General features: G+C 42.3%; 1 protein-coding gene across 3 annotated transcripts in view; it reads left to right on the forward strand.

Moving 5' to 3' along the window:
• The first annotated feature begins 280 nt into the window (after nucleotides 1-280).
• KHDRBS1 (KH RNA binding domain containing, signal transduction associated 1) overlaps nucleotides 281-24,565 on the forward strand; it is a 29,736-nt gene continuing 5,451 nt past the window's right edge. The window contains exons 1-10 of one of the 3 annotated variants that reach the window (XR_009557752.1): nucleotides 282-858; nucleotides 8,898-9,022; nucleotides 10,034-10,150; nucleotides 11,591-11,737; nucleotides 12,826-12,959; nucleotides 13,099-13,128; nucleotides 14,175-14,388; nucleotides 16,008-16,075; nucleotides 16,744-16,802; nucleotides 21,489-21,681. Coding sequence is in view for 2 of the 3 variants with exons in the window: in XM_035117603.2 (XP_034973494.2) it covers nucleotides 516-858; nucleotides 8,898-9,022; nucleotides 10,034-10,150; nucleotides 11,591-11,737; nucleotides 12,826-12,959; nucleotides 13,099-13,128; nucleotides 14,175-14,388; nucleotides 16,008-16,075; nucleotides 16,744-16,802; nucleotides 21,489-21,586 (1,335 nt within the window). In the remaining variant the exon portion in view is untranslated. Of the gene's footprint in view, nucleotides 859-8,897; nucleotides 9,023-10,033; nucleotides 10,151-11,590; nucleotides 11,738-12,825; nucleotides 12,960-13,098; nucleotides 13,129-14,174; nucleotides 14,389-16,007; nucleotides 16,076-16,743; nucleotides 16,803-21,488; nucleotides 24,311-24,565 lie in introns of those variants that run through there. The other 2 variants (XM_035117603.2, XM_035117602.2) reach the window with 2 other exon arrangements.

Here is a 24,565-nt window from a genome sequence, read left to right on the forward strand (position 1 = left end):
TCTTATGAAAAAAAAAAGGAGAGCGCGAAGTAGGAGGGAATTTGTACAGAGAAGCTTTACTTCCAGTATATTTTCTCTCTATATATAGTCTACGAACCACGCATGAGCCCTGAATTACATCTAAGACGCATGCGCAGGGTGTGTGCGCACGGCGAGCTGATAGGAAAGAGGGCCGTCTTTTCAATGGAATGCGGCGCCTGCGCCGCTCATCCCAGCGCTTCAATTTTTTTGTTCGTGGCGAAGCGGCCTTAGGTTGGCGCATGCGCAATAGGCAACCTCGCGAGGTCTGCGCACGCGCATTCCTGGCTTAAGTCGAGAAGAACGGTTGGAGGCGGCCGTACTTTGGGCGCGAGGCAGAGGAAGAAAGAAAGAGGCGAAGAAGCAGAAGCAGTTCCCGCGCGCACGAGGCGTTTCCGCTCCGGCCCTCCCTCCGCTTCCTGTCTCGGCGGCCCCGGCGCTCAGTCGGCGTGGCAACCCTGTTCCCTCGCGCGCCTTTGCCGCTCCTTCGGCCGCGGATGCAGCGCCGCGAGGACCTCGCCGCCCCCGGCCGCCTGGGCAGGGCCCCGGGCCCGGCGGCTCCCCCGGGCCGCCTCCAGTCGCCTCAGGCTGCCGCCTCCCCGAGGAGGCCTCCACGGGGCGGAGGTGGCGGGGTGCGTGGGCCCCAGCCTCCGCCCCTGCTGCCGCCCTCGGCCACCGGCTCGGCTCCGCCGGCCCCCAGCGTCGTCCCTACCCCGCTGATACCCGGCGCCGGGTCCGCGGCCAAGGCCGAGCCCGAGAACAAGTACCTGCCCGAGCTCATGGCCGAGAAGGACAGCCTGGACCCTTCCTTCACCCACGCCATGCAGCTGCTGCAAGCCGGTAAACGCCCCTGCCGCGGGGGAGGGGAGGGGAGAGGGGCCGCCGGGACTGTGGCGGCTACTCGGCTGATTTTGGAGGTGGGTGGGGTGGGGAGATGAGTCCCAGTCTCCTATAGAATAATAATAATGGGAATAGAAAAGGTGGAGTGCCTGAATCCATCCACTGGAACACTGTAGTACAAATTAGTAAGCCCCCCAGTCAATCATTGTTTTACTTTTCCAGGCATATACTTAAAAATGTAATGAAGTATAAAGGTGTATGAAGAAGGCCAGAACTCACAGTTTATACCCCAGTTAGTTGAGCAAATTTGTTGTCTTCCTTTTTCCCACCCCCAAACTCCAATCCTGTATTATTCTTGTCAAGGTGGTAAAACTGAGCTCCTTTGCGATTTTAAATAAACTCCCACCCCCATGTAACCCATCTGCTTACATATATTTGCATATGGTAGGTGTGGCATGTTGATGATTTTAATAAAGGAATACTGAACAGAAGCTGCTTTTCTAGTTTAGAGAATCCATTTTGCCTGGTTTATGGTGGTAATTCCTATTTTCCATAGGCAAGTGACTGTTATACCCTTGGAGCAGGGTTCGAAATTAGCAGGGCGCCAGGCACATTTCGCTCATAAAGATTCTCCATTTGCAAGCACCTCAAAAAGTCTGGGTGTCATTTTTTTGCACCTGGCTGATGCTCAAGGGTTACTGAAATGTATGTGCTTTGAAGCCTCGAAGTACCGTATAAGGAGTTTAACAATAAAGAGTAGACTGTTTTGAAAATTGAAGTATGGTACCAATATTTTTGTTGTAAACATCAAATTAAACATGTATTAACAATTCAAGTTAAAAATGTGATATCAAAATAACAAAAAGTGTTGCCAACCTCCCCATATTGTGACTAGACATTCTGTTTTGGTGCCCACAACCCAGGCTCTAGGAGCCATTTGACTCCTAGCTTTTCTATTCCAGTTTCTAACACTGCCTTGGAGAGCATGCCTATGCATGGCAGAGTGTGTACGTAGTAAAGCAGGACATTGGAAGTTTCTTAACATGGAGTCTGAGGCATGTAATCTTTTATGTAGTGATGGAAAGGTGGGCCTTACCTCCAGAATCTTGTTTATCCATATGAGTGGTTCTGAGAAAGGGAAGACAGATGTTTTCAAATGGATGTGTGAAAGTACTTACCGGTAGGAATGACAGAAATGGGGATGAGGACTATAAGAGTGATCGCCAAGGTAGAAGTAGAGTTCAGGGCTCCTGTTCTTCTAATAGTGATGCAGAGGTGCAGCCTTTCTTGATGACACAACAAGCTCAAGCTGTACCTGCTGAAAGTATCCTACGGGTCACCACTTTCCCAACAGATGTAAAGGCTCGTTTAGATGTCAATTCTCTGCCATCCTCTCTTGGATCTGGAAGTTGTGAATGAGGAAGGGGAACCTGAGAAGCTGCCTCACATGTCAGAACTTTGGCCCCTCTCGTTCAGTATTGCCTACACTGACTGTCAGCAGCTCTCCAGGGTTTCAGATGAAACTTTCCCTGCCCTACCTGGAAATGGTGGGCATCCAGTCTGAGTATGTGCTCTATCACTGAGCTCCAGCATTTCTGCTTAGTGTCTATGTCTTACTAGTCAGGTGGTAATGGTTTAAAAAACCCAGTTAATTTGCATGTAGTGTTGGTCACCTCTTACCTGGTCAAGCTGGATGATTTTCAGTGGTTTTCTGCTCAGTGAAGTCTGTAGTGGTAGTGTATCTGTTATGAAGATCGGTACTAGTGGCACTATTAGCCTTTATAAGGTGATAGTGGGTACAGAAATGCCATCTAAGTTGGTGGTCAGAGGTGTACTTAGAGAATTGGACCATAGAATTTCCACCAAAGTATTGGGATTTTTCTTTTTTTATTCCAGGAGATTTCAAGCAGAGCATTCTGTGTATCTCTCCCCTTCCCCTCTTGTGGAGACAGAGGGCTTTGTAATCTCATTGCTATGCATATCTGTATTTGTCCTTGTTTCCAGTGAAACTATTAAATAGAGTAGAAATGGCAGTCTTTGTCTTGCCTCCTTCCCCATCTTGACAGTGTCTAATAGCCTGCTGTAGCCGTATCACCACAGTGCAGCTGCTGTGCTTCCAGGCTTTCAGAGAACAACAACTGCTTGGAAATAACCAGTCAGAATTTAGAACAAAGGGAAATGCTAGATTTTTGTGAGTAAAGTGAGGAATGTTCTTGATATAAGAACTAATTAACTTTTTAAAGCAGAGTTTATGTGATTAAGGCAGATTTCTTTGCTTTTTGAAACAGTTCAGAGGTGTTCTGATTTAATCTTGCTGGATGACAGGCCTACTTCATTGCTTTATTTCTCTGCAAATGAGAAGCTTCATGCTGTATTGCTAGGCAAGAACCAATACTTTTTTCCCTGGGGGTACTCAAGGGTAGGCAGTACTGCCCCCCCCCTAAATGTTAAAAGTGTTGCACTTACTGTAACAACTTTATGGTGAGTACTGTACAGTACTGACATATTTTTTCTTTTTTCTTTTTAAAGCACTGGCAAGAACATTAAAAGTAAAGAAATTGTATCAGTAAAGAATTTTAATTTGAGAATGAAGTCAAACACCCCAAACAATAAATTCTACTGTTGCAAAAACATTTATACAGTAATCATAGGCAGAAGAGCCTTCTAGACTCTTCCTTTATTCCACAAATTTCTAGGTACATAACTAATTTACTAATTGCAAGAGTCATTGTTCTAGTTGTCCTATATTTTAATGTTCCAAACATTTTTGAAAATCCAAGACAAATTATATGTGAGCAAGCACAAGCCTCAAAGTTGGAGAATTCAAATCAATATGTGAAAGTTGCTTTGCAACCACCTCCTGTTTCTTGGCCCTTGCTGTCCCCTTGGGTCACCTGGCCACAATGTCCAATTATGGCAGAAAGTGCTGCCAGGGTCTCAAATTTAGACCATAGGTGGGCAACCTGCAATCCAAGAGTTGTGTGAGACACCTCAGCCTCATTTTTTGCTACCTCATTCTTCCACCTCTTAGTTCCTTCCTGTTAGTTTTTTAAAAAAGTGCCCCCCCTATGTAGTTTAAAAAAAAAACTGGAAAGGGCAGTAGTGGGGGGGGAACCTGGAAAGGGTAGTGGCGCCCGCCCTGTGGAATGCCCTCCCATCAGATGTCAAAGAGATAAACAGCTTCCTGACATTTAGATAACATTTGAAGGCAGCCCTGTTTAGGGAAGTTTTTAATGTGTGACATTTTAATGTATTTTAATCTTTGTTGGAAGCCGCCCAGAGTGGCTGGGGAAACCCAGCCGGATGGGCGTGGTACAAATAATAATAATAATAATAATAATTATATATTATATTATTATAATAATATATTATTATTATATATTATTATTATTGTTATTATATTACTTGGTTAAAATTAATTGGGTTTTTTCCTTTTTACTGGTTGTCTGACGGGAGAAAAAGTTATTTTCCTCAGCTATTTGAGAACAGATTGGTTGACTTATATGTGTGTAGCCATAACACACTGAAGAAATTAGTAAAATAAAAATCATCTGTACTAGAGAATAGTCCTATCACACCTATTATGGCTTCCTTATGAATAGATCTTATAAGATTGGAACTTGTAAACTGAGGGGAACATGGTGAAAGTTTATGCAAGGTGCTTTTTATTCCAGATTTACTTAAACCAGGGTACTTATTTATTTCCTTCTGCCCATCATTGGCTTTAGCTCCATCCACTGCCAACCAGCATGTGGTCCCAAACCCTTAGGAGAATGCAACTCTCAACAGAAAAAAAGTTGCCCACTCCTGCTTTAGACCATAAGTCTCTATGTATATGGCAGCCACAGGTGCAATACCAATGGAGGGACCTCCAGAGAACCTATGAAATCACTGCAGTTCCTTCCTCCTCTTATACCAATCTCAGCCTGAGGTAATGATGGAGCAAAGCTCTGCCCACTTCATCTTTTGGCTGTATGTACTTTTTAAGGCTGAGATTGGATCCAGGCTCCCAGGCACAAGAAACACAATGACCCAGCCAACAGATTACCGTATTCCCAGGGACCTGGGATGGGAGACAGGGAAGAGAGCAGAGTGACAAGGGGGGTGTCTTAAAATGCTCTTCCAATAGCACAGTGAGTAGGACAAAGCTAGCCTAGCTTAAATAAATTGATGCATTGTTCGCATCCATTGTAATTCCATAAGGACCCAAGACTTGCATAAGTTTTCTTGTGCCATGGTAATACTGGAAAACACCAGACTGGTTTTGATAGAACTGCTCAGTAACAACACCTATGTAAAATTTTATTTGATTGTGGTTGAGTGGGCCAGTTCCCATGTAAGAAACATGTAGCTTCAGTATTCATTTTTTCATTTACTAGATCTGACTCTATGCCTTTGTGGCAGCCATTTTATGATTTGATGACACCCCTCCATGGCAGCCATTTTGTGGTGGTCCCCACCACACACTTTTAAAGTTCCCAGTGTGTCAATGGAGTTGAAAAGATCAGGGGTCAGAGAAGTTGGGAAGCCTTGCTTTAGACTTGTACTTCCTAGCCTCCTCTTTTTACCAACATGCTTTCTTCCTGTTAGTAGTGTACAGTCCCTGCTGTCTCTATGTGGTGAGTAATTCGCATCAGAAAAAGATTTATTGCCCTAAAAGTGATCTAATTAACCATGTTTAGTTTACTTGTATTTAGTAAACAAAGTTAAAAACTTTAAAACAGCCAAGGTTGCCTAATAATATTGTATTTGCAGTTGGCTTCCATTCACTCTTACTAATGAACTTACAAAGCAAACCATTTTCTGCTGGGGGGAAAATAAAGCAGTAAAAAATTCCACCCCTACCACCTGCTCTGTCCTACTTTTAGCCAAACTCCTCTTCTTTCCCTTTCCCAATAATATACCGGTACAACCCCTTCTGTATACAATGTGAAGTTTTTTTGGAGCCCTCTCATGTCTTGTCTTTCACCTGTTTTTCTATTGGATTCTTTCTCAATTCATTGCTCTCTCTTCTATCAGCAACTTGCTTCTGATTTCCTTCTCTCTTAGTTCTTATTCTCCCTAAATGAAGTTCTGATTCTAGCCAAGTTTACAACTTTTACTTTCTGTGTAAAAGTTATATTTCCGTTATTTTAAGTTCATTGAGAGACTGGACAATATAAATTTATAATATTTTATAAAACAATAAACAAGGCCATATATCAATAGTTCTACAGTAAACGTAAAGGGACCCCAGACCGTTAGGTCCAGTCGCGGACTACTCTGGGGTTGCGGCGCTCATCTCGCTTTACTGGCCGAGGGAGCCGGCGTACACCTTCCACGTCAGGTGGCCAGCATGACTAAGCCGCTTCTGGCGAAACCGGAGCAGTGCATGGAAATGCTGTTTACCTTCCTGCCGGAGCGGTACTTCTTTATCCACTTGCACTTTGACGTGCTTTTGAACTGCTTGGTGGGCAGGAGCTGGAACCGAGCAACGGGAGCTCACCCTGTCGTGGGGATTTGAACCACTGACCTTCATTTACCTAAACCCATTATGTTTCCTTGAAACTATGCAAGACTAGTTCTTAGAATTTGTCCAGTCTAGCATATAGCTTTTAATTCTTTCATCAGCACTGCCCTCTGGCAGTCCCTTATTCCAGGCCTTTTTAGAATCCTCTTGATGGAGCCATATGAGTGAAGTATAACCTTGCTAATTCATGCACAGAGAATGGTGTTCTGACCATGTTTAGCAGAGTGCTGGGTATATGAGTGGGAGTTGAAATAAAATATTATTACATTTGCCAAATAGCCTCCTTTTTTAAGGTAGAAGTAAAAATCCATTTGTCCAGGTGGCAAAGTATCTGCAATGTGTTGATTGTTTTGTGCATTAAAGACTAGACTAGGCCTTGTATTTAGTTACATGAAACAAATGGAGGTGCTATATTTTCCTCAGCATTTGGACTTTGCCTAAAAGGTAGGTGCTCACATACTGCTTGCTGCACTGCAGTTGGCCACAGCCTTCAGCACTGATGAACATTTATGCCAGGTTTGGGAACCTTTTGCCTTCCAGATGTTGCTAAACTACAACTCCCACCATCCCTGACTGTTTGCTGTGCTTGCTAAGGCTGACGGTAGTTGTAGTTCAGCAACATATGAAGGGCAAAAAGTTTCTCACTCCTGTTAAATGCAGAAGAGTAGGAGTGTATGAGGATCCTAAGAGTATGTAAACATTTTCATATACAAAAGCATTGTTAACATAAGAAATGTTGGAGTGTTGGAGTGGCTGCAAACTGCAATTTCAGGTACCAGTATAATATTTTGAGCATGTAGAGCTAGTTACCCTGGTTTCATGGGCTTGTGAACCCCTGATAAGTTCTGGGTGGTTTCCTGGCAGGGTCAGCAGTGCCATCTTAGGGCAGCTTCAGCATGGATAGCTTTTGCAGCAGCAGCAGCAGCCAGAAATCTAAAAGTGTTGCTTTTTGGCTTAGAAAAGTAATTGCAACAGAGAATGCCCATCTATACCTTTCTGGAAGCTTATATTTGAGTTACTCCAGAACAGGTTATTTCCAATCAAGTTTGTTGAGAAACAAAAGGAACTTGTTTCTGTTGGTGAGAGACTTGTCCACGTCTGCACATGCATGTCTGTGGGGGGGGGGGAGTAGGATGGTGGTTGCAGTCTTCTGTAGCCCCCAACCAGGTCTGGAGGCTTTTGGCAAATCAATGATCAGCCTTTTGGTAAATAACCTAACTACCTAACTCACCTGTAGTTCATTATGGAGTTTGAGGTCAAAATGTTACAGCAAGGCTAGTTATTCCTTAAAATAGAATTTATATTGTTCGTGCACATTGATGCATAAAACTCTGTTTCTCCTGGTGAAGGCAATCTTTTTCTAAAATGTAGTTCTTAACAGAATAAATTGGTTTCTGTGCTTGAGTAATTCTCTTAGCAATGTTGAACAGCTTGTGGTTTAAAACCTTTATTCTTCATGTAAAAAAGTCAAGAAATTTTAGCATGCTTCGGTGACTTCTATGAAAATCAATTTAATATTCAAAGAGCCTGAAATATCCGTTAGAAGGGCTCTTCAAGGTCATTTAAATGCAAGGGAAAAAAGTAAAACCTACAGATCAATTTCTGTCTGTTTTTTTTACTTTGGGTGGGCACCTTGCATTCAACCTGAAGATATCTATTGGTCCTAGTATTTTTACTGTTGGACTGACCTTTGTTCCTTGGTTGCTGAGTAAACTCTTAGAGTTTCTGTGACTTTGGTGTTTTCCTTCTTGCATCCTTGGAAAACCTTGGGCTTTATTTGGGAAAGGCCAACCCAAAAAGTAGTATCTTCTTGCTATTCCTATATTTCCTTCAGCCTGTCGTAGGGAAGGCCTTGGAACTTGGCAAGCAGCCCAGTGGTGTCACTTGCAAATTGAGAGCTTGTCAGTTACATTCTTGGGCTTCCTTTTAGTGCAAACGCACACATCTTCAAATATTTGATGTCACAACCAGAGCGGAAAGGGATTGTCCTGTTACAAAATTACCTGGTAAAGACAGGCAAGAAAGAGCAGTTTCTTGAGGGTCTTGCACCAGAATGTTTTCCAGTATCCATTACAGCAGACGTGTTTGGGCTCAGAATTGGGGGCGTTCTGATGTGGCATGGGTCTGTAGAGTTTTCTTAGAAATGTTTGGGGGAGAACTGGGCAATAACTGGCTCCCACATGGCTACTGCCTTAATAAAATGCAATGGGTAAGAGGTTGCTGGGAGCAAATGAGAAAAGCTACAAAGTAGCAAAACTTTACAGAAGCAGCTCCACCTTTCACTTTGGTTTAGAAACAATTAGCTAACATAAGTGGATATAAGACAATGATGTTTATTTATTTGGTGGACCTATTGGCTAGGTTGCGAAAAACTGAGTTTGGGGCTTGCTTGCACAGTCATGTACCTTGAATGGGTGTGTGTGATTCTAGACAAGCTGCCTCTTGTACCTGCTTTTTACTGTTGGGTTTTTCTTTTTTTTTAAAAAAAAGTTTGAAGTGCTGTCTCAATTGTATGCTTTGTCTTGTTTAGAAATCGACAAAATTCAGAAAGGTGAATCAAAGAAAGATGAGGACGAGACCTATCTGGACTTGTTTTCTCATAAGAACATGAAGCTGAAAGAACGAGTTCTCATCCCAGTCAAGCAATACCCTAAGGTGAAGACCAGCAAATCCTCATTAATGTCCTGTAAAGGGATGCTTGACAAGTTCCACTCACAGCATCTGTATGCTTTGAGCTGTCCTGATTTATGCCAATGCATTTATTGCTGCTGTTAAATATTTCCAAAGCATTTCTGCTGTATTTCCTTTGTGTGTTTGTAGCAGACCAGAGCATAGGCTTATGAAGGATATTTCTTGTACTTGAAAGTTTTTATTATTGGGGGGGGGATTTCATTCTTTGTGCATGTGGCACGTCACAAAATATAAGAGGACAGGTCCCTGCCCTGAGGACGTTACAATCTAAATTTGCCATAGCAAGAAGCAAGAGAGGAGGGGAGACAGTGATATACATGGGGGAAAGGGGCCATATTTCAGTTACAGTTAGGTAGTAAGATTTGAGAACTAGAGTTGCACCACAGACATGGCATTGCATAGGTCAGGACTTTTTGTGCCCCCATAAAGTCTGTCATTTTCTTTAAAAATAGACATATAAACCATCAATTCTTCACTGATCCTGCTGTGATGTCAAAATGCTTTTGTTGGAGTTACCAACTTTTTAAAAATAACAATTTCAAGATTTTTTTTTACTAGCAGTTTCTTTAGGTTCCCCATTGTGATGTCAAAAGGATTTTTTTGAGGGGGGTCCCTAATGCTCCCTAATTAGTCCATCTTTTTAAACAACATATCTTATACATGTAAGTTTACCAAGCATTCCTACAGGCCCCCTGATGTGAATCTTGATACCAAAAGTCTTTTGCTTCCAAGCCACCTTTCCCTCCAGTGTGTCCTTTTAAAATGCAAACACTTTCACTATGCACACTTTGATATGCTTGATTGCTAACATACCAGAATTTGGATCATTCACCCTTTTTTCTAGAAGGCCAAAATGAGTACAGTCTAAAATTTAGGGAAACTTATAACTGCTGATCCTAGTCATTGCAGTATAAATTTTAAAGTAGCTTAATTCAGTTTTTGAAACTAAGAAAATAAATGTTTCTCTCCTTATAGTTTAACTTTGTTGGGAAGATCCTGGGACCCCAAGGCAACACCATCAAGCGACTGCAGGAAGAAACTGGAGCAAAGATATCTGTACTGGGGAAGGGGTCAATGAGAGACAAGGCAAAGGTAGGGGCACTGGGCTCAAATTACAAGTACTTTTGTATGTTTCAGAACTCTGGATTTTTTTCATAGATGGTTGGGTTGGCCGTTGTATCCTCTCCCCAATTGTTGACACTGCCTTTAAGTAAAAGTGTGTGTGTTACGTACCTTTTAAAATGCATTGATGACTTGGAACTGCAAAATCCCCAAGAGTGAGTACTTGTTGCTTTGCCATTAATCACAGAATGAGCAGGCAGCTGATTAACAGAATTTGATAGTCTTTTCTAATACAACCAATGTCAAATGTTTGTTGTATCTAGGCTATGTAAAGAGATTCATAGAGCATCACATCAAAGTTGAGCTCTTTTCACATTTCCATGTGACTTTGAAGAGGGCATCTAACTGAAATCTTGGTTTTATTAAACTTTTTAAAATTGTACTTGTGAAGGCTACTGTTAAGCCTCTGGATTGTTTAAATCCAAGTAAGTAAATCTTGAGTTTATGCTAGTCAGGATTTTTCATTGCCAAGTAAGTGAGAAAAGAAATAAAATGAATCTTACTGGAAGCCCATTTTTCATATTTCTTTGGAATATCAGTTGGCAAAACACTTTGAGCCAATATAAGCAAGCAAAAGTTTAGGGCCAGGAACATCTGGGGATAGCTAGTTTGAGGCTGGCACAGGTAGATAATCTTTAAGTAAAACTAATGTTAGACTTTGTTTTGATTCCTGTATTTATGTATTGGGAGGCATAAATGGAAGACTGTTGTCGGGGTCTGAGATTTCTACCAAAATGTCTAGTCCTGAACTTGTGTTTTATCCTGTCACCTTTATTTGCAAATAGGTGAGCAGTTGCCGTTGCAGTCATTTGGTGTGAGGAATCCACTTGTGTTATGATGTCCAAGCACAGTGCAGTCTCAGCTTTAAAAAAAAGTTTCCAGATTAAAAGTATGGGTGGGCAGTTAATTGTGCACCAAAAGATGAGCACCACAATTACATGGGCCTCTCCAAATGGCAGTAAAATTCCCCTAGGTCAAACAGTAGTGAAAGTCATTACTAGTCCAGTAAAATACTCATGGGTTGAAGGGTCCAGAGCTGCAGCAACTGCCTCCTAAGCCTTCGTAGTTAGTTCTGCCATGAACATAGGGAGCCCTTCAATAAGGTGTTGAATCCAGTTTCACACATGCGAACTTGGAAGCAACAGTAAAATTACCTTACAGCGAATAAGTAAGGATGATCAAAATTTTCTTTGAGAACTAGGGAAAGATGTGAGACGCAATCCCAACACTTCATTCCTTTAAGCATCATAGAATTTGTCTTTGCTTCCTGGGTAAAAATTCTGAGAGGTTGGTGGCATCTATTTGCAGATGTGGCAAAGCAACACTTGTCTCTTTATGTGAGCAACCGGAAGGCTTGTGTTCTCTTTTAAAACCTCTAGCCATCTACTGTAACAATTGTTTGTTTTTCAGGAGGAAGAACTGCGCAAGGGGGGTGACCCAAAGTATGCTCATTTAAATATGGACCTGCATGTCTTCATTGAAGTTTTTGGGCCACCCTGTGAGGCTTATGCTCTTATGGCCCATGCCATGGAAGAAGTCAAAAAGTTCCTTGTTCCGGTATATACCACCTTCTTTTTTAAAAATGTCCTGCATAATGACATGGTTGGTCTTAGCAAGGGGGGTTCAATTAGAACAGATTGTGGCAAAGCATATTCCATAGAATAAGCTCAGCTAGAGAGAAATAGGAGATAATGTTTTGAATAAGGCAGTACTAAGTATTGACAATTCAATCACCGGAGCTGAACAAATGCTTCATTCCAAAATTTAATTGCAGCCAACCCACCTGTGCAGTTGGATATCTTTCTGCAAAAATGACTCCCAAGCAGCCATAGATATGAAAGACCGTGTCCTATTTTGAAAAAAGTGTTGGGTTGACATTTTAAAATAATCTTAGAGATTTTTTCAACAATGGATAACAATGGACTTCTGATATATTTGTTTTTGTTGTAATGCACACAACACAAAATGACAGTGACTGCCTCAGTTTTGAATATGGTGCACAAGGGGGGGGGTAGAGCTCCATGGACACTACATGTAAGGTTTGGGAAGCTTTGAAGGCCTCCACATATCCAAAAGGAAACAAAAGTGGTCGCTCTTCTTTGAAGCCATCTGTTCCTTTTGGTCTGCCAAAACCACCTCCTATCTTTTAACACTTTACTGTGTTACTGTTGCACCCCTCCAACAGATTGGCATAAGTGACTGGATTCCCTACTGGATTTAGGGAGTGAAATGCTTTCACTCTGCTGCTAATCCTTCCACAGATTGCCTGAAATTGTACTCCCTGGAGAGTGCAGGATGCACAGAGCAGAGACAGAAGTGGAAAGAGGCAGCTTAGAGTTACTGGTGAGCATTTGCTCTTTGGACTGAAACCATTTCCTCCTGCCTCTGAAGGAAAACAAGAAATGTAGGTTGCTAAGGGACCCCACTTCTCAGAGCATTTGACAGGCAGGAAGGCCAGCTGTTCTACAAGGGTGCAGAGGATGTTTTGTGGCAGCTGTTGTGACTTAGGCAGCTCCTGCCCATAGTACTCACCTATGCCTTTCCAAACAGCTGCTGTTAGCAGCACAAAAACCCATTTCAAATAAAATGAGTGAGATTTTTTATTTTTGCATGGCCTAGAAATTATTTACCTCTTTTTTGCTTAGGATATGATGGATGACATCTGCCAGGAGCAGTTTCTGGAGCTGTCTTATCTCAATGGTGTGCCAGAGCCAACACGAGGTCGAGGGATTCCTGTACGAGGAAGGGGAGCTGTCCCCCCACCTCCACCTGTTCCTAGGTAACAAATGGAAATGTTGCTGGAGATGAGCTCTTGCTGGTTGTAGTTGCATCTTTAAGCAGTAAGATTGTGCTGCTGATGGTTTGGGGAGGTGGGGAAGCGATATGGGCTTAATGGCTGTTTCAATTTTTTTTTATAGTGTGTGGAGTGGGGCAGCCTTGCTGAACAGGTGAGAGGCAATAGAAAAGGCACTCAGTCATATTTCCCATAGGTGGTGGGTTTTGAGTCTTAGTTTACTCTCTGTTCAGCATGTTGACAATGCCAGATCTTTGAGGGGGTTCATGAATTGTACAATAGGGTAGTGGCCCATTAATTGTAGACCTTTAATTATTCCTAAACTCCATGGTCCTGCCAATGGTTTCTGCACTAAGCAAGGATAACGTGAGACTTTTGAAACTTTGGTTTTCATTTAAGAAAGTTTCCAGCCCTTGTTTCAGAGAGACAGTTGAATGTTTTCTAAGTCTCTCAGGCCAGGTGGATATAGCTTTAAGTGCCCTTTACAGCTGTCTTTGCTCTGCTCTTTGCTTCTTTATCTTAACCCTTCTTGACCTAGACATCACTGCTCCATAAAATTGCTAATCTGCTTACCTACATCTGTGCATCTGCCCCTTACTTCATGTCTTTCCTTTATTATGTTTCCTGTTGGCAACTCCTGTCCTTAACCTTAAAAAAACCCCAAATTATTCAAAAATCCAAATATCAGAAGCGGCCTCAGTTGTGAAGGTTTTTCAGTACACACACACACACACACACTCTCTCTCTCTCTCTCTCTCTCTCTATATATATATATATATATATATAATACACACACACACACACTGGGCTGTATGAACATCAAGTGATAATGCTCCCTCTCTCCTTCCCTTCCCAAAACAACTTTGTGCTAAAGGCCCATTTCTGTTTTGAGATGTCTTGGGCCTTTTGCATTGACAGCTGATGCTGCTGGTTTGGCTTATCTTTGAAGTGATTCTGGTAGGTACTTAAATCTTTGCTACTTGCTCAATCCAAGTTTCATATTTGGGCATTTCTAGCTGTGTCTCAGTACATCACACAGCAAATTTTACTAGATTTAATTTTGTCATTCACCTCTGCTGCTAGACCTCTGCTTCTGTATTTAGCTTCTGTATAGACAGCAGATTAGATTTAGTGGGTGTCCAGAGCATGGTTGTGTGCAGATTGTGTGTGTCTGCTAACTCTTCTGTCCCCTCTTTATAGGGGACGTGGCGTGGGACCTCCGCCACCACCTCCACGTGGAGCTCTTGTGCGGGGGGCCCCAGTAAGAGGTGCCATTGCAAGAGGAGCAGCTGTGGCCCGGGGTGTTCCCCCTCTTCCAGCAGTGAGAGGTTCCCCTGCACCAAGAGCTCGGGCAGCCGGCATTCAAAGAATACCTCTTCCTCCCCCTCCTGCACCAGAGACCTATGAAGATTATGTAAGCAATTTTTAACCTTCTGAGAGGAGGAAGAGAGTCTGATAACAGATGACTTGTGCCTAAAAACTTTGGTTTATCCACAGCACCAAGATTATACATATGTAAGAACATAGAGAGCAGCCTTTGTCAGAGTCAGATGTCTGGTCTGTCTAGCACAGTATTGTCAGCAGTGATTGACTGCAATTCACTATGGGATTTCAAACCAGGGTATTTCCCAGCACTGCCTAAAGATGCTGGGGATTGAACCTGGGACATGCAATCAAATAGCCTGTTCCTCCCACAGAGTTAGACCCTTCCTCTCTTTCTGACCACGTTAACACCATACATTTAAAGTACTATGACATCACTTTAAACAATCATGCCTTCTCCCAAAGAATTATGGGAGCTATTGTTTGTTAAGGGAGCTGAGAGGTGTTAAGAGCCCCCAGCCATTCGCCTCACAGAGCTGCAATCCTCAGAGTGGTTTAACAGTCAGTCCCTCTTCCAAGAGAATTCTGAGAATTGTAGCTTCCTGAATATGGGTCTCCTAACAGTTCTCAGCACTCTTAACAGACTACATCTCCCAGAAGCCTGAGAAAAGCTATGACTGTTTGAAGTGAAATCATACTGTTTTAAATAAGTGGTACCTCGTGTTACAGACGTTTCAGGTTACAGACTCCGCTAACCCAGAAATAGTACCTTGGGTTAAGAACTTTGCTTCAGGATGAGAACAGAAATCGTGCGGCGGTGACAGCGGGAGGCCCCATTATCTAAAGTGGTACCTCAGGTTAAGAACAGTTTCAGGTTAAGAATGGATCTCCAGAACGAATTAAGTTCTTAACCTGAGGTACCACTGTATATGGTGGGGTCTTCCTCTCTTGTGCACACACACGACTTTGAAAGAATATAACAGTTGTCATTTGATAAGTTCAGGGGAAACGCATGCTTGCTTGGCACTGTACAGCAGAGTTTGATAATAGCACAGATTGGCCAGCCTCTGGACCTGGCTACTTTAAAAAGTAATGGCCCTTAAGAATGAATAAGCCTTGTCTTCAATGGAGAAAATAGCACACAAGCAGAGACAGAGATTGTGTTTGCTTAGCAGTTGTTTTCTTGAGGTCTTCCTCCCTGCTAGCCTCATCCTCCTTACACTGCATCTTTAATGCTTTCTGATGCACAGAAATAAGACTTGATCCCAGATCCCAGTGAAGAACTGCTTGGCAAAGGACTGCTTGCATAAGTCTAGGTGACCTTGGTTGCTCAGAAGTATGGAGGGAGGGTGATTGTACCAGTTCTTAAAGAAATTTCACAAACTTTGTAGTAGCAAACCAGGTTTTTCCATGCTGACTGGGGTGATGTAAATTGTAAATCTGGAAGACAACAGGTTGGGGAAGTCTGGTCTATTCCATTTATTAGACCAAGATTGTTATATCTACACTGGGCAATTGTATTTTTTAGTGTGTGAAATATTTCTAAGGACATTGTTTGGATAACTGCAAGATAAAGTAATGTGTGTTTGAAGGTGGTACCTGTGTATCACTTTTGTGATTTGGACTTTTATAGATGGTACTTTGCTTGGTTTTTTGTTTTTTGTTTTTTTACAACAGCTGACTCTACCCTTGCCTTTTTGTCCATTCCAGGGCTATGACGATGCTTATGCTGAGCAAAGTTATGAAGGATATGAAGGCTACTACAGCCAGGGTCAACAGTAAGTGCTTCGTTTGATTACTTAGAATCAAGTTGGAAGAGGACTTTTGGGTAATGTTGTCCAACCCCCTACAATGCAGAAATATGCAGTTGGCTCATACAGGGATCCAATCCACAACCTTGGCATTTTTAGCACCACGTTCTAACTTACTGTGCCACATTACGGTAGTTCTTAATTGCCCTGTATCTTCAGCAGAACACAAGCATATTGTGCTTGTGTGCACTTCTGCATCTATACAATGAGAATCTGTGTTACAAGGATCAGCACTGTCCAGCATTCCCTGGGCCTTGAGTGATTGGGTAACTACAGCCTCAGCAAAGCACTGTGTTCCCCAAAAGTCAGGTAAAGGGCCCCATCGCATCCACTGAGCCTTGTCCTCATTGGCATGAACTTTTCCTTTACTGTTTGTGAAGATAGCTGGGCCTGGGCTCCTTCTTCCCTTACAACTTTAGCTAATGGACAGTATTGCAAGGAAGCATAGTATCTGGTCCTAACAGTTGCAAGAAGCACGTCCACATTACCCTCTCTGTGAGATAGATGGTCATTTGGACCATCCTAAATAATAACAGAATGAAGATTAGAAAGATACACCACTTCAAGGGATGATAATAATAATAATAATAATAATAATAATAATAATAATAATAATAATACTCTTGTTATTGCAGGGAAACAGAATATTATGACTATGGACATGGTGAAGCACAGGAATCTTATGAAGCGTATGGTACGTCTGCATGCTCTGTTGCCATAGCAGAAGCAGAACTCTGTGTTCGATGAATTTCAGTCAGTTATTTTTTGCCTTGAATGCAAAAGATAAAAAAGATTATCATGATTAAGTTTTTTGAGAGGCAGTATGTAGGATATAACCAATATTTTCAGCTGAGAACAAATCTGGAGATCTCGCCTTTAACATGTTACTCTGAAATGTCCAATAATCTTAAGAATATACTGGCTATATTAGTGCAATGAAAAGGTTTACTAGAAAGTCTAATTACCAGTGAGTTTTATCCCAAGTTTTCATTCTGCACCAAAAAAAAAGCAGAGCTGTTTGTTGGACTCTTCGTGACCCCATGGACCAGAGCATGCCAGGCACTTCTGCTTTCCACTGCCTCCCGCAGTTTGGTCAAACTCATGTTCGTAGCTTCGAGAACACTGTCCAACCATCTCGTCCTCTGTCTTCCCCTTCTCCTAGTGCCCTCAATCTTTCCCAACACCAGGGTCTTTTCCAGGGAGTCTTCTCTTCTCATGAGGTGGCCAAAATATTGGATCCTTAGCTTCAGGATCTGTCCTTCCAGTGAGCACTCAGGGCTGATTTCCTTAAGAATGGATAGGTTTGATCTTCTTGCAGTCCATGGGACTCTCAAGAGTCTCCTCCAGCACCATAATTCAAAAGCATCAATTCTTCGGCGATCAGCCTTCTTTATGGTCCAGCTCTCACTTCCATACATCACCACTGCGAAAACCATAGCTTTAACTATACGGACCTTGTTGCTTTTTAAGATGCTGTCTAGGTTTGTCATTGCTTTTCTCCCAAGAAGCAGGCGTCTTTTCATTTCGTGACTGCTGTCACCATCTGCAGTGATCATGGAACCCAAGAAAGTAAAATCTCTCACTGCCTCCATTTCTTCTCCTTCTATTTGCCAGGAGGTGATGGGACCATGATCACCTCCTGGCAAATAGAAGGTGGCCATGATCTTAGTTTTTTTGATGTTGAGCTTCAGACCGTATTTTGCGCTCTCCTCTTTCACCCTCATTAAAAGGTTCTTTAATTCCTCCTCACATTCTGCCATCAAGGTTGTGTCATCAGCATATCTGAGGTTGTTGATATTTCTTCCGGCAATCTTAATTCCAGCTTGGGATTCATCCAGTCCAGCCTTTCGCATGATGAATTCTGCATATAAGTTAAATAAGCAGGGAGACAATATACAGCCTTGTCGTACTCCTTTCCCAATTTTGAACCAATCAGTTATTCCATATCCAGTTCTAACTGTAGCTTCTTGTCCCACATAGAGTTTTCTCAGGAGACAGATGAGGTGATCAGGCACTCCCATTTCTTTAAGAACTTGCCATAGTTTGCTGTGGTCGACACAGTCAAATGCTTTTGTGTAGTCAATGAAGCAGAAGTAGATGTTTTTCTGGAACTCTCTAGCTTTCTCCATAATCCAGCACGTTTGCAATTTGGTCTCTGGTTCCTCTGCCCCTTCAAAATCTAGCTTGCACTTCTGGGAGTTCTCGGTCCACATACTGCTTGAGCCTGCCTTGTAGAATTTTAAGCATAACCTTGCTAGCGTGTGAAATGAGCGCAATTATGCGGCAGTTGGAGCATTCTTTGGCACTGCCCTTCTTTGGGATTGGGATGTAGACTGATCTCCAATCCTCTGGCCACTGCTGAGTTTTCCAAACTTGCTGGCGTAGGTGTAGCACCTTAACAGCACCATCTTTTAACATTTTAAATAGTTCAGCTGGAATATCATCACTTCCACTGGCCTTGTTATTAGCAGTGCTTTCTAAGGCCCATTTGACTTCACTCTCCAGTATGTCTGGCTCAAGGTCAGCAACCACACTACCTGGGGTGTACGAGACATCCATATCTTTCTGGTATAATTCCTCTGTGTATTCTTGTCACCTCTTCTTGATGTCTTCTGCTTCTGTTAGGTCCTTTCCACTCTTTTCCTTTATTTCCACTTTTGTGCTTTATTGTGGTAATCTTTGTACAAAATGTTCCTTTCATATCTCCAATTTTCTTGAACAGATCTCTGGTTTTTCCCATTCTGTAGTTTTCCTCTCAATGGCTGTTCAACGAGGCCTTACAAATAGCAGGAGAGAGAAGGCAAGCAAAATGTGATGAAGATAGTGAAAGATACAGGAAATTGAATGCAGAGCTGTTACTGTTCTGTTAACCACTAGAAAGTGCAAGTCACTCAGCAGGGAATAATAAAGCCCTGTGGTATTCTCTTCTCTCTCATATTTAACTTGCAAGATTTCAGCTGACATTTTGCAACACATCCTAGACCATTTTTAAAGGCTTAAAGCTAAGGACTGTATGTGTGTATCTTTGTAAAGGAAAGGTTGGATTTCTCAGGATGTGGAATTATTTGCCAATAATTCTATTTCACATTGGCACAGTACAGTAATGAAATCCATGAAGCTTTAAATATTGCTAGTATGAGACAATAAGTATTTAGCTACCAAAGAATTCTCAGATGAGTATGAGGAAGATAAAACTGAGAGCCCCTTGCAACTCTAAGAAGGTGTGTCCCCCTCTACACTGAGATATTGGCAACTATGAAAACAGCTTTCTGGTCATGACAATCTTTGTGAAAGATTGTCAGTGTCTCCATTTATTTGTCCTCTTCCTTTGGGTGACTAAGCATTACTTCTCTGTCTCTTTACTATTACTGTTGCATCCTCTGATTTTCCTGACTGAGGGCCACTAGGCACAACAATTCTTCTCTTAATTAGTTCAGTTATAACTAATTTTAGTCTGTGTGCCTGCTTTCCTGTGGACAAAATGTGAAAAATAATTTGTGTGAGCCAACCATGTTGAATTAGAAGTGTGAAGTTTTAGCTCAGGGGTAGGCAACCTAAGGCCCATGGGCTGGATGCAGCCCAATCGCCTTCTCAATCTGGCCCACGGACTGTCCGGGAACCAGCATGTTTTTACATGAGTAGAATGTGTCCTTTTATTTAAAATGCATCTCTGGGTTATTTGTGGGGCCTGCCTGGTGTTTTTACATGAGCAGAATGTGTGCTTTCATTTAAAATCCATCTCTGGGTTAGTTGTGGGGCATAGGAATTCATTTATTTCCCCCCCCCCAAAAAAAATATTGTCTGGTTCACCATCTCTCAGACCATGTGGTGGGCTGAAAAAGGTTGCTGACCCCTGTTTTAGCTAGTCAGAAGAGGGTGGATTTCAACAAAACTAATTTCGTCTTGTTTTTGAAAGGAACTTGGTGTTTTTCTGATGTTTCGTTTCCCCAAAACTATTAATACAGTGGTACCTCGGTTTACGAACACCTCGGTTTACGAACTTTCGGTTTACGAACTATCCTAACCCGGAAGTTAGTAAACCGAGGTGCCGGAGGTCTACTGAGTGTCCGATGCCTTCGGGGAGGCCAGGCCTTCACTCCGATGCCTCCTGGAGGCCCGCAGCGAAGGCCCGGCCTCCCCGAAGGCATCGGAGCGAAGGCCAAACATCCCCAAAGGCATCGGAGCGTCGGATACCTTCGGGGAGGCTGGGCTTTGCTCCGATGCCTTTGCGGAGGCCTGGGAGCGTTTCCGCGACTGGGCTGCAGCCGCGAAAGCGGTCCCCGGCCTCCGCAAAGGCATCAGAGCAAAGCCCCAGTCTCCGGAAGGCATCGGAGCCGGGACTTCGCTCCGATGCCTTCGCGGAGGCCGGGGAGCGTTTCCGCGACTGGGCTGCAGCCGCGAAAGCGGTCCCCGGCCTCCGCAAAGGCATCGGAGCGAAGTCCCAGCTCCGATGCCTTCCGGAGGCTGGGGCTTTGCTCCGATATCTTTGCGGAGGCCGGGGACCGCTTTCGCGGCTGCAGCCCAGTCGCGGAAACGCTCCCCGGCCTCCGCGAAGGCATCGGAGCAAAGCGGTTAATCCGTTCTAGGGGGTGTTTTTCCTCGTCTAGAACGGATTAATCAACTTCCCATTACTTTCAATGGGAAAGTTCACTTCGGTTTACGAACACTTCGGTTTATGAACAGACTTCTGGAACCAATTGTGTTCGCAAACCGAGGTTCCACTGTATTCCTCCTTATTATGCCTTCTATGTTTGGTGAAAATAATAGTTTCCTACTGCACCTGAGGACTGTATTGTCTTCTGGTTGGGCATGTGCAAGGAGGATATGTTCTGATGGCACATGATGCAGCTCTTGTCTGGTCAGTCCTTGGATGGGAAGACATCTTGGAAACCCCTGATGCCACCTTGAGCTCTGTGATGGAACAGAGGCGAGATGGAACTCGTACTAAATTTTAAAAGTACTTTCTCAGGGCAACAAAGGCTATGGTGATAACACATGAGAGCAGACAACTAAACCCCTCAGTTGAAGCTGTCCACTTGTAGAGAAGCATGTGTCCTTTAAAAAGATATGTTCCGTTAATAAACTACTAGGAGTGGAGTTGTTTGCAGCAAAACTTTGGCCAATTCTTTGTTTTGATTACCGGTAGATCACCTGCAATGAGCCATTTGGACTCTTGATGATTTGTGCAAGACTTCTGTATCTTGCCAGCTCTGGATAGCACTTCACATACACTTCAGTTCCTTCCAAAGCACCATTTGGTAGCACACTGAAATCTCTGCCTAGGTCTCTTTTTAGGGTTATTTGCTAACACCATGATTCATGAAAAGCAAAACAGCTGTCCTTTCTTTGCTGCCTACATGCGCTATTTTCTTTCCTGCAGGTCAAGATGATTGGAATGGAACAAGGCCCTCGCTCAAGGCCCCTCCGACTAGGCCAGTGAAGGGAGCGTACAGAGAGCACCCATACGGACGCTATTAAAGCATACATGAGGGGGAAATATCACTTTTGAGCAAACAGTTGTTTCTGATTCTTGTATCTCCCAGGATTCCTGTTGCTTTACCCACAACAGACAAGTAATTGTCTCCCTGATTTTTCTCTGGCTCCCTTTTTCTCTGACCTCCATCCTCCCCCACCACTGACCTTGCATTCTGGCTTCTGTATGTAGTATTTTAAAATAATTTAGATTTAGAAGACTGAATTCAATTTTTAAGTGTGTAGATGGCTTTTCTTTCTCTGTTTAGATATATAAACACAACTGTACCTTTAAAAAGAAAAAGTTGAGGTAAAAAATGTTAATTTCCAAAGTGACATGCTTGCTTAACAGTTATGAAATTAAAGTTTGTTAATCTTTAAGTATTTTTGTTTTTTAGGCAACCCATAAAAGTTGTAGTTGCAGAATCCCAAAAGTAGGCTACATTTCAAAATTCAGGGTTGGCTTTTAATGACTTAAAATCATAATGTAATGGTAGCAACTGCCGCAGTTTAAAAAGTAAGCTCAAATGTCAACACTTTGCCCTTAAAAGCAGATTGCTTGATTAATCTTAAGTTTAAATGTTAATAGAAAGAATTCTCCTTAACAGATAAAACAGTAATTTTTTTTCTCAGTTTAACTTAAAAAAAAATTAGGTTTGTAACATTGACCATGTGGGTTTTGAAATCTAGCCCCAGTGTTGAGATGCTAGTGACGGACGTTCTCCAGCAAAAGGTGTTCTTGGCTTAATTCTGCATGAAGAATTTTTAAGAGAAGTGGACATCTAGCTGCTCTGTAATTTTTATATTGCTCTAACTGCCCAGTGTTTTGATATTAGGAAGTATTAAATGAATAGCTGTGCATTGTGTGTCTCTCTTTTTTTCTTTTCTTTTTTCTTAAAGGAAAAGCTGAACACTTGAGTGTTTGCAGTACATAATACAGCTCAGGCTTAAAATTGGCAAAACTGTAAAGCTTTTAGCCATTCCAATGACATGTTCAAGTGCGTCTCAACACTAGCTTTATGTTAAAAAGGGACATTGCAGCTGAAAAAAGCAAGGAGCTTCATTTTGTACATAGATTTGTACACTGTTCTCCCATTTTGTTCTTGGAAGATTAAATGCTACTACTTGTGTAAGCCTGCCTAAATAGGTAGCTAAAATTTGTCAAGATGTCTGCAGCAGTTTGTCAATAAAGTTTAGTCCTTTTTTAATCAAAGTAAATGTGATGAATTGTCATTTTTTTAATTTTGGTCAAGCAGTAAAATAGATTGTCCTCTTTCAATTAATTTAAATTAATGCTAAAGTACTTGGTCTGTTTCTTAAAAAGAAGTTCTCTTAAAATCCGAAGACGTTTTTAAAATGGTATGTTCTGAAAGTTTTAAAACTTTACCAAGCTGAGTAAGCTTAATTTTAAAACAAAATTGTTTTTCACCCCCTGGAAGTTGAGCAGTTGTGCCAGAAACGGGGCTTCAAGTGGCAGCATCAGTGTTCAGTTTCACTGAAGGGTTGAGACATCTGCTGGCTTTTTATCTTTGGTCTGCGGACAGCTGCTTCTGCACCAGCCCCTTTGTAGCTGCTATTGATTTCAAAAGGGCAGAGTGGCCTTCTTGCACAAGCCCCATTCATTCTGGTGACACTTGCACAAGGAATGTCCCCAGGGGATTGTGCCCTCTGCAGAGAGGCGGAAATTGTTGATCCAAAAGTAGCTGGCTCATCAAAGCAGTGTGACTCCAAAAAGCCTTTTTCACAGATAGAAAAGGAGACTTCTTCCTTTTGCTGAATCCACAGATTCCCCTCTCTTCAGACTGCCTGCTTTTCAGGGCAGCATTCCTTGGGTTCCAAAGCAATTACAAAGTAGTGGCTTATGTAGGGAGCAGGCAGATTGTTCTCAATATCCCGTTAGGAAAGGCACATAATGCAGCTTTGCTAACTGCCCACTTGTCCACACATCCCCACATTAGTGATTTGCTGCCTTCAAAGAAAATCAGCTTCCCTGCCTGGTTGTCTGGAGGAAAGTCTCACTCACTGCAGATGACCAGGTTGAACAGCTGTTGACAAGCCTGGCATGATAGCAGAACTGACTGCTGTGAAGAGCTGGTGGCTTGTACTTACTCTCCCTCCTTGGCAAAATTTAAAATCGAGTATTCACTGGGAAAGAACTGCTTGGGGGTGAAAAAAGTCCACTGTTGCTGTCAAATTGCTCATAGCAGTGCATGATTGAGGGAAGCTACTTATAAAAGCCAAAAAGAGTTGTATTTGTAGATTGTTATTTTAAAAAAATGTAAATAACTGAATTTTCCACAATGGTTTGGAGTCAGCTTTCAGGGCTTAATGTCTTGCTTGATGAAAAGAACGCCCAAAACCCCCCTTTTAAAGGAAAATTATCGCAGGAGAATTCAGGATGTCTTAAAGCTAACATGCACCGAAAAACTCAAAAGGTAACCTAAATGTCTGATTTTAATGGCACATTTCTTTTACATAAAATGTGACGGCAACTTGCATAAACTTTTATTACTGAAGAAGTTCTTCAAATGTTAATTTTAAATGTAAAATCTTGTTTAAAAAAGATGGTTTAAAAATAGATACTTAAAATACATCCACTTGCTTATGCATAAATTAGCAATAATGTTTTAATACTTGTGCCCTTTGTCATTTGCAATGGACCGTAACCTTGGGCAAAAAAAAAAAAAGCAAAAAGAACCGAACCTTAAATATCAAAAATGGATGTAGCTAGTCCTCTATGTTTACCAACAAAATCTACTCCGTTATTCAAGTAAAACTCTGGCCCTTATTGACCCAGTATTGCTGTTCACTATATTAAAACATTTAGTACTTAGGTATTAAGTTGCATGTGTTGGTTTTCCCCCCCTAGAGCAGTGGTTCCTAATTGGTGGTCTGCATAACCAACCCAGGGGGGTCTGTTGCACCATTCACATAACAAAGCTACCCTGGAGATAACAAAAAATTCAAAAGTAAGGGATCCATGGC

This window comes from Zootoca vivipara, chromosome 6 (assembly GCF_963506605.1).
Source record: "Zootoca vivipara chromosome 6, rZooViv1.1, whole genome shotgun sequence".
NCBI classification, from domain to species: Eukaryota; Metazoa; Chordata; class Lepidosauria; order Squamata; family Lacertidae; genus Zootoca; species Zootoca vivipara.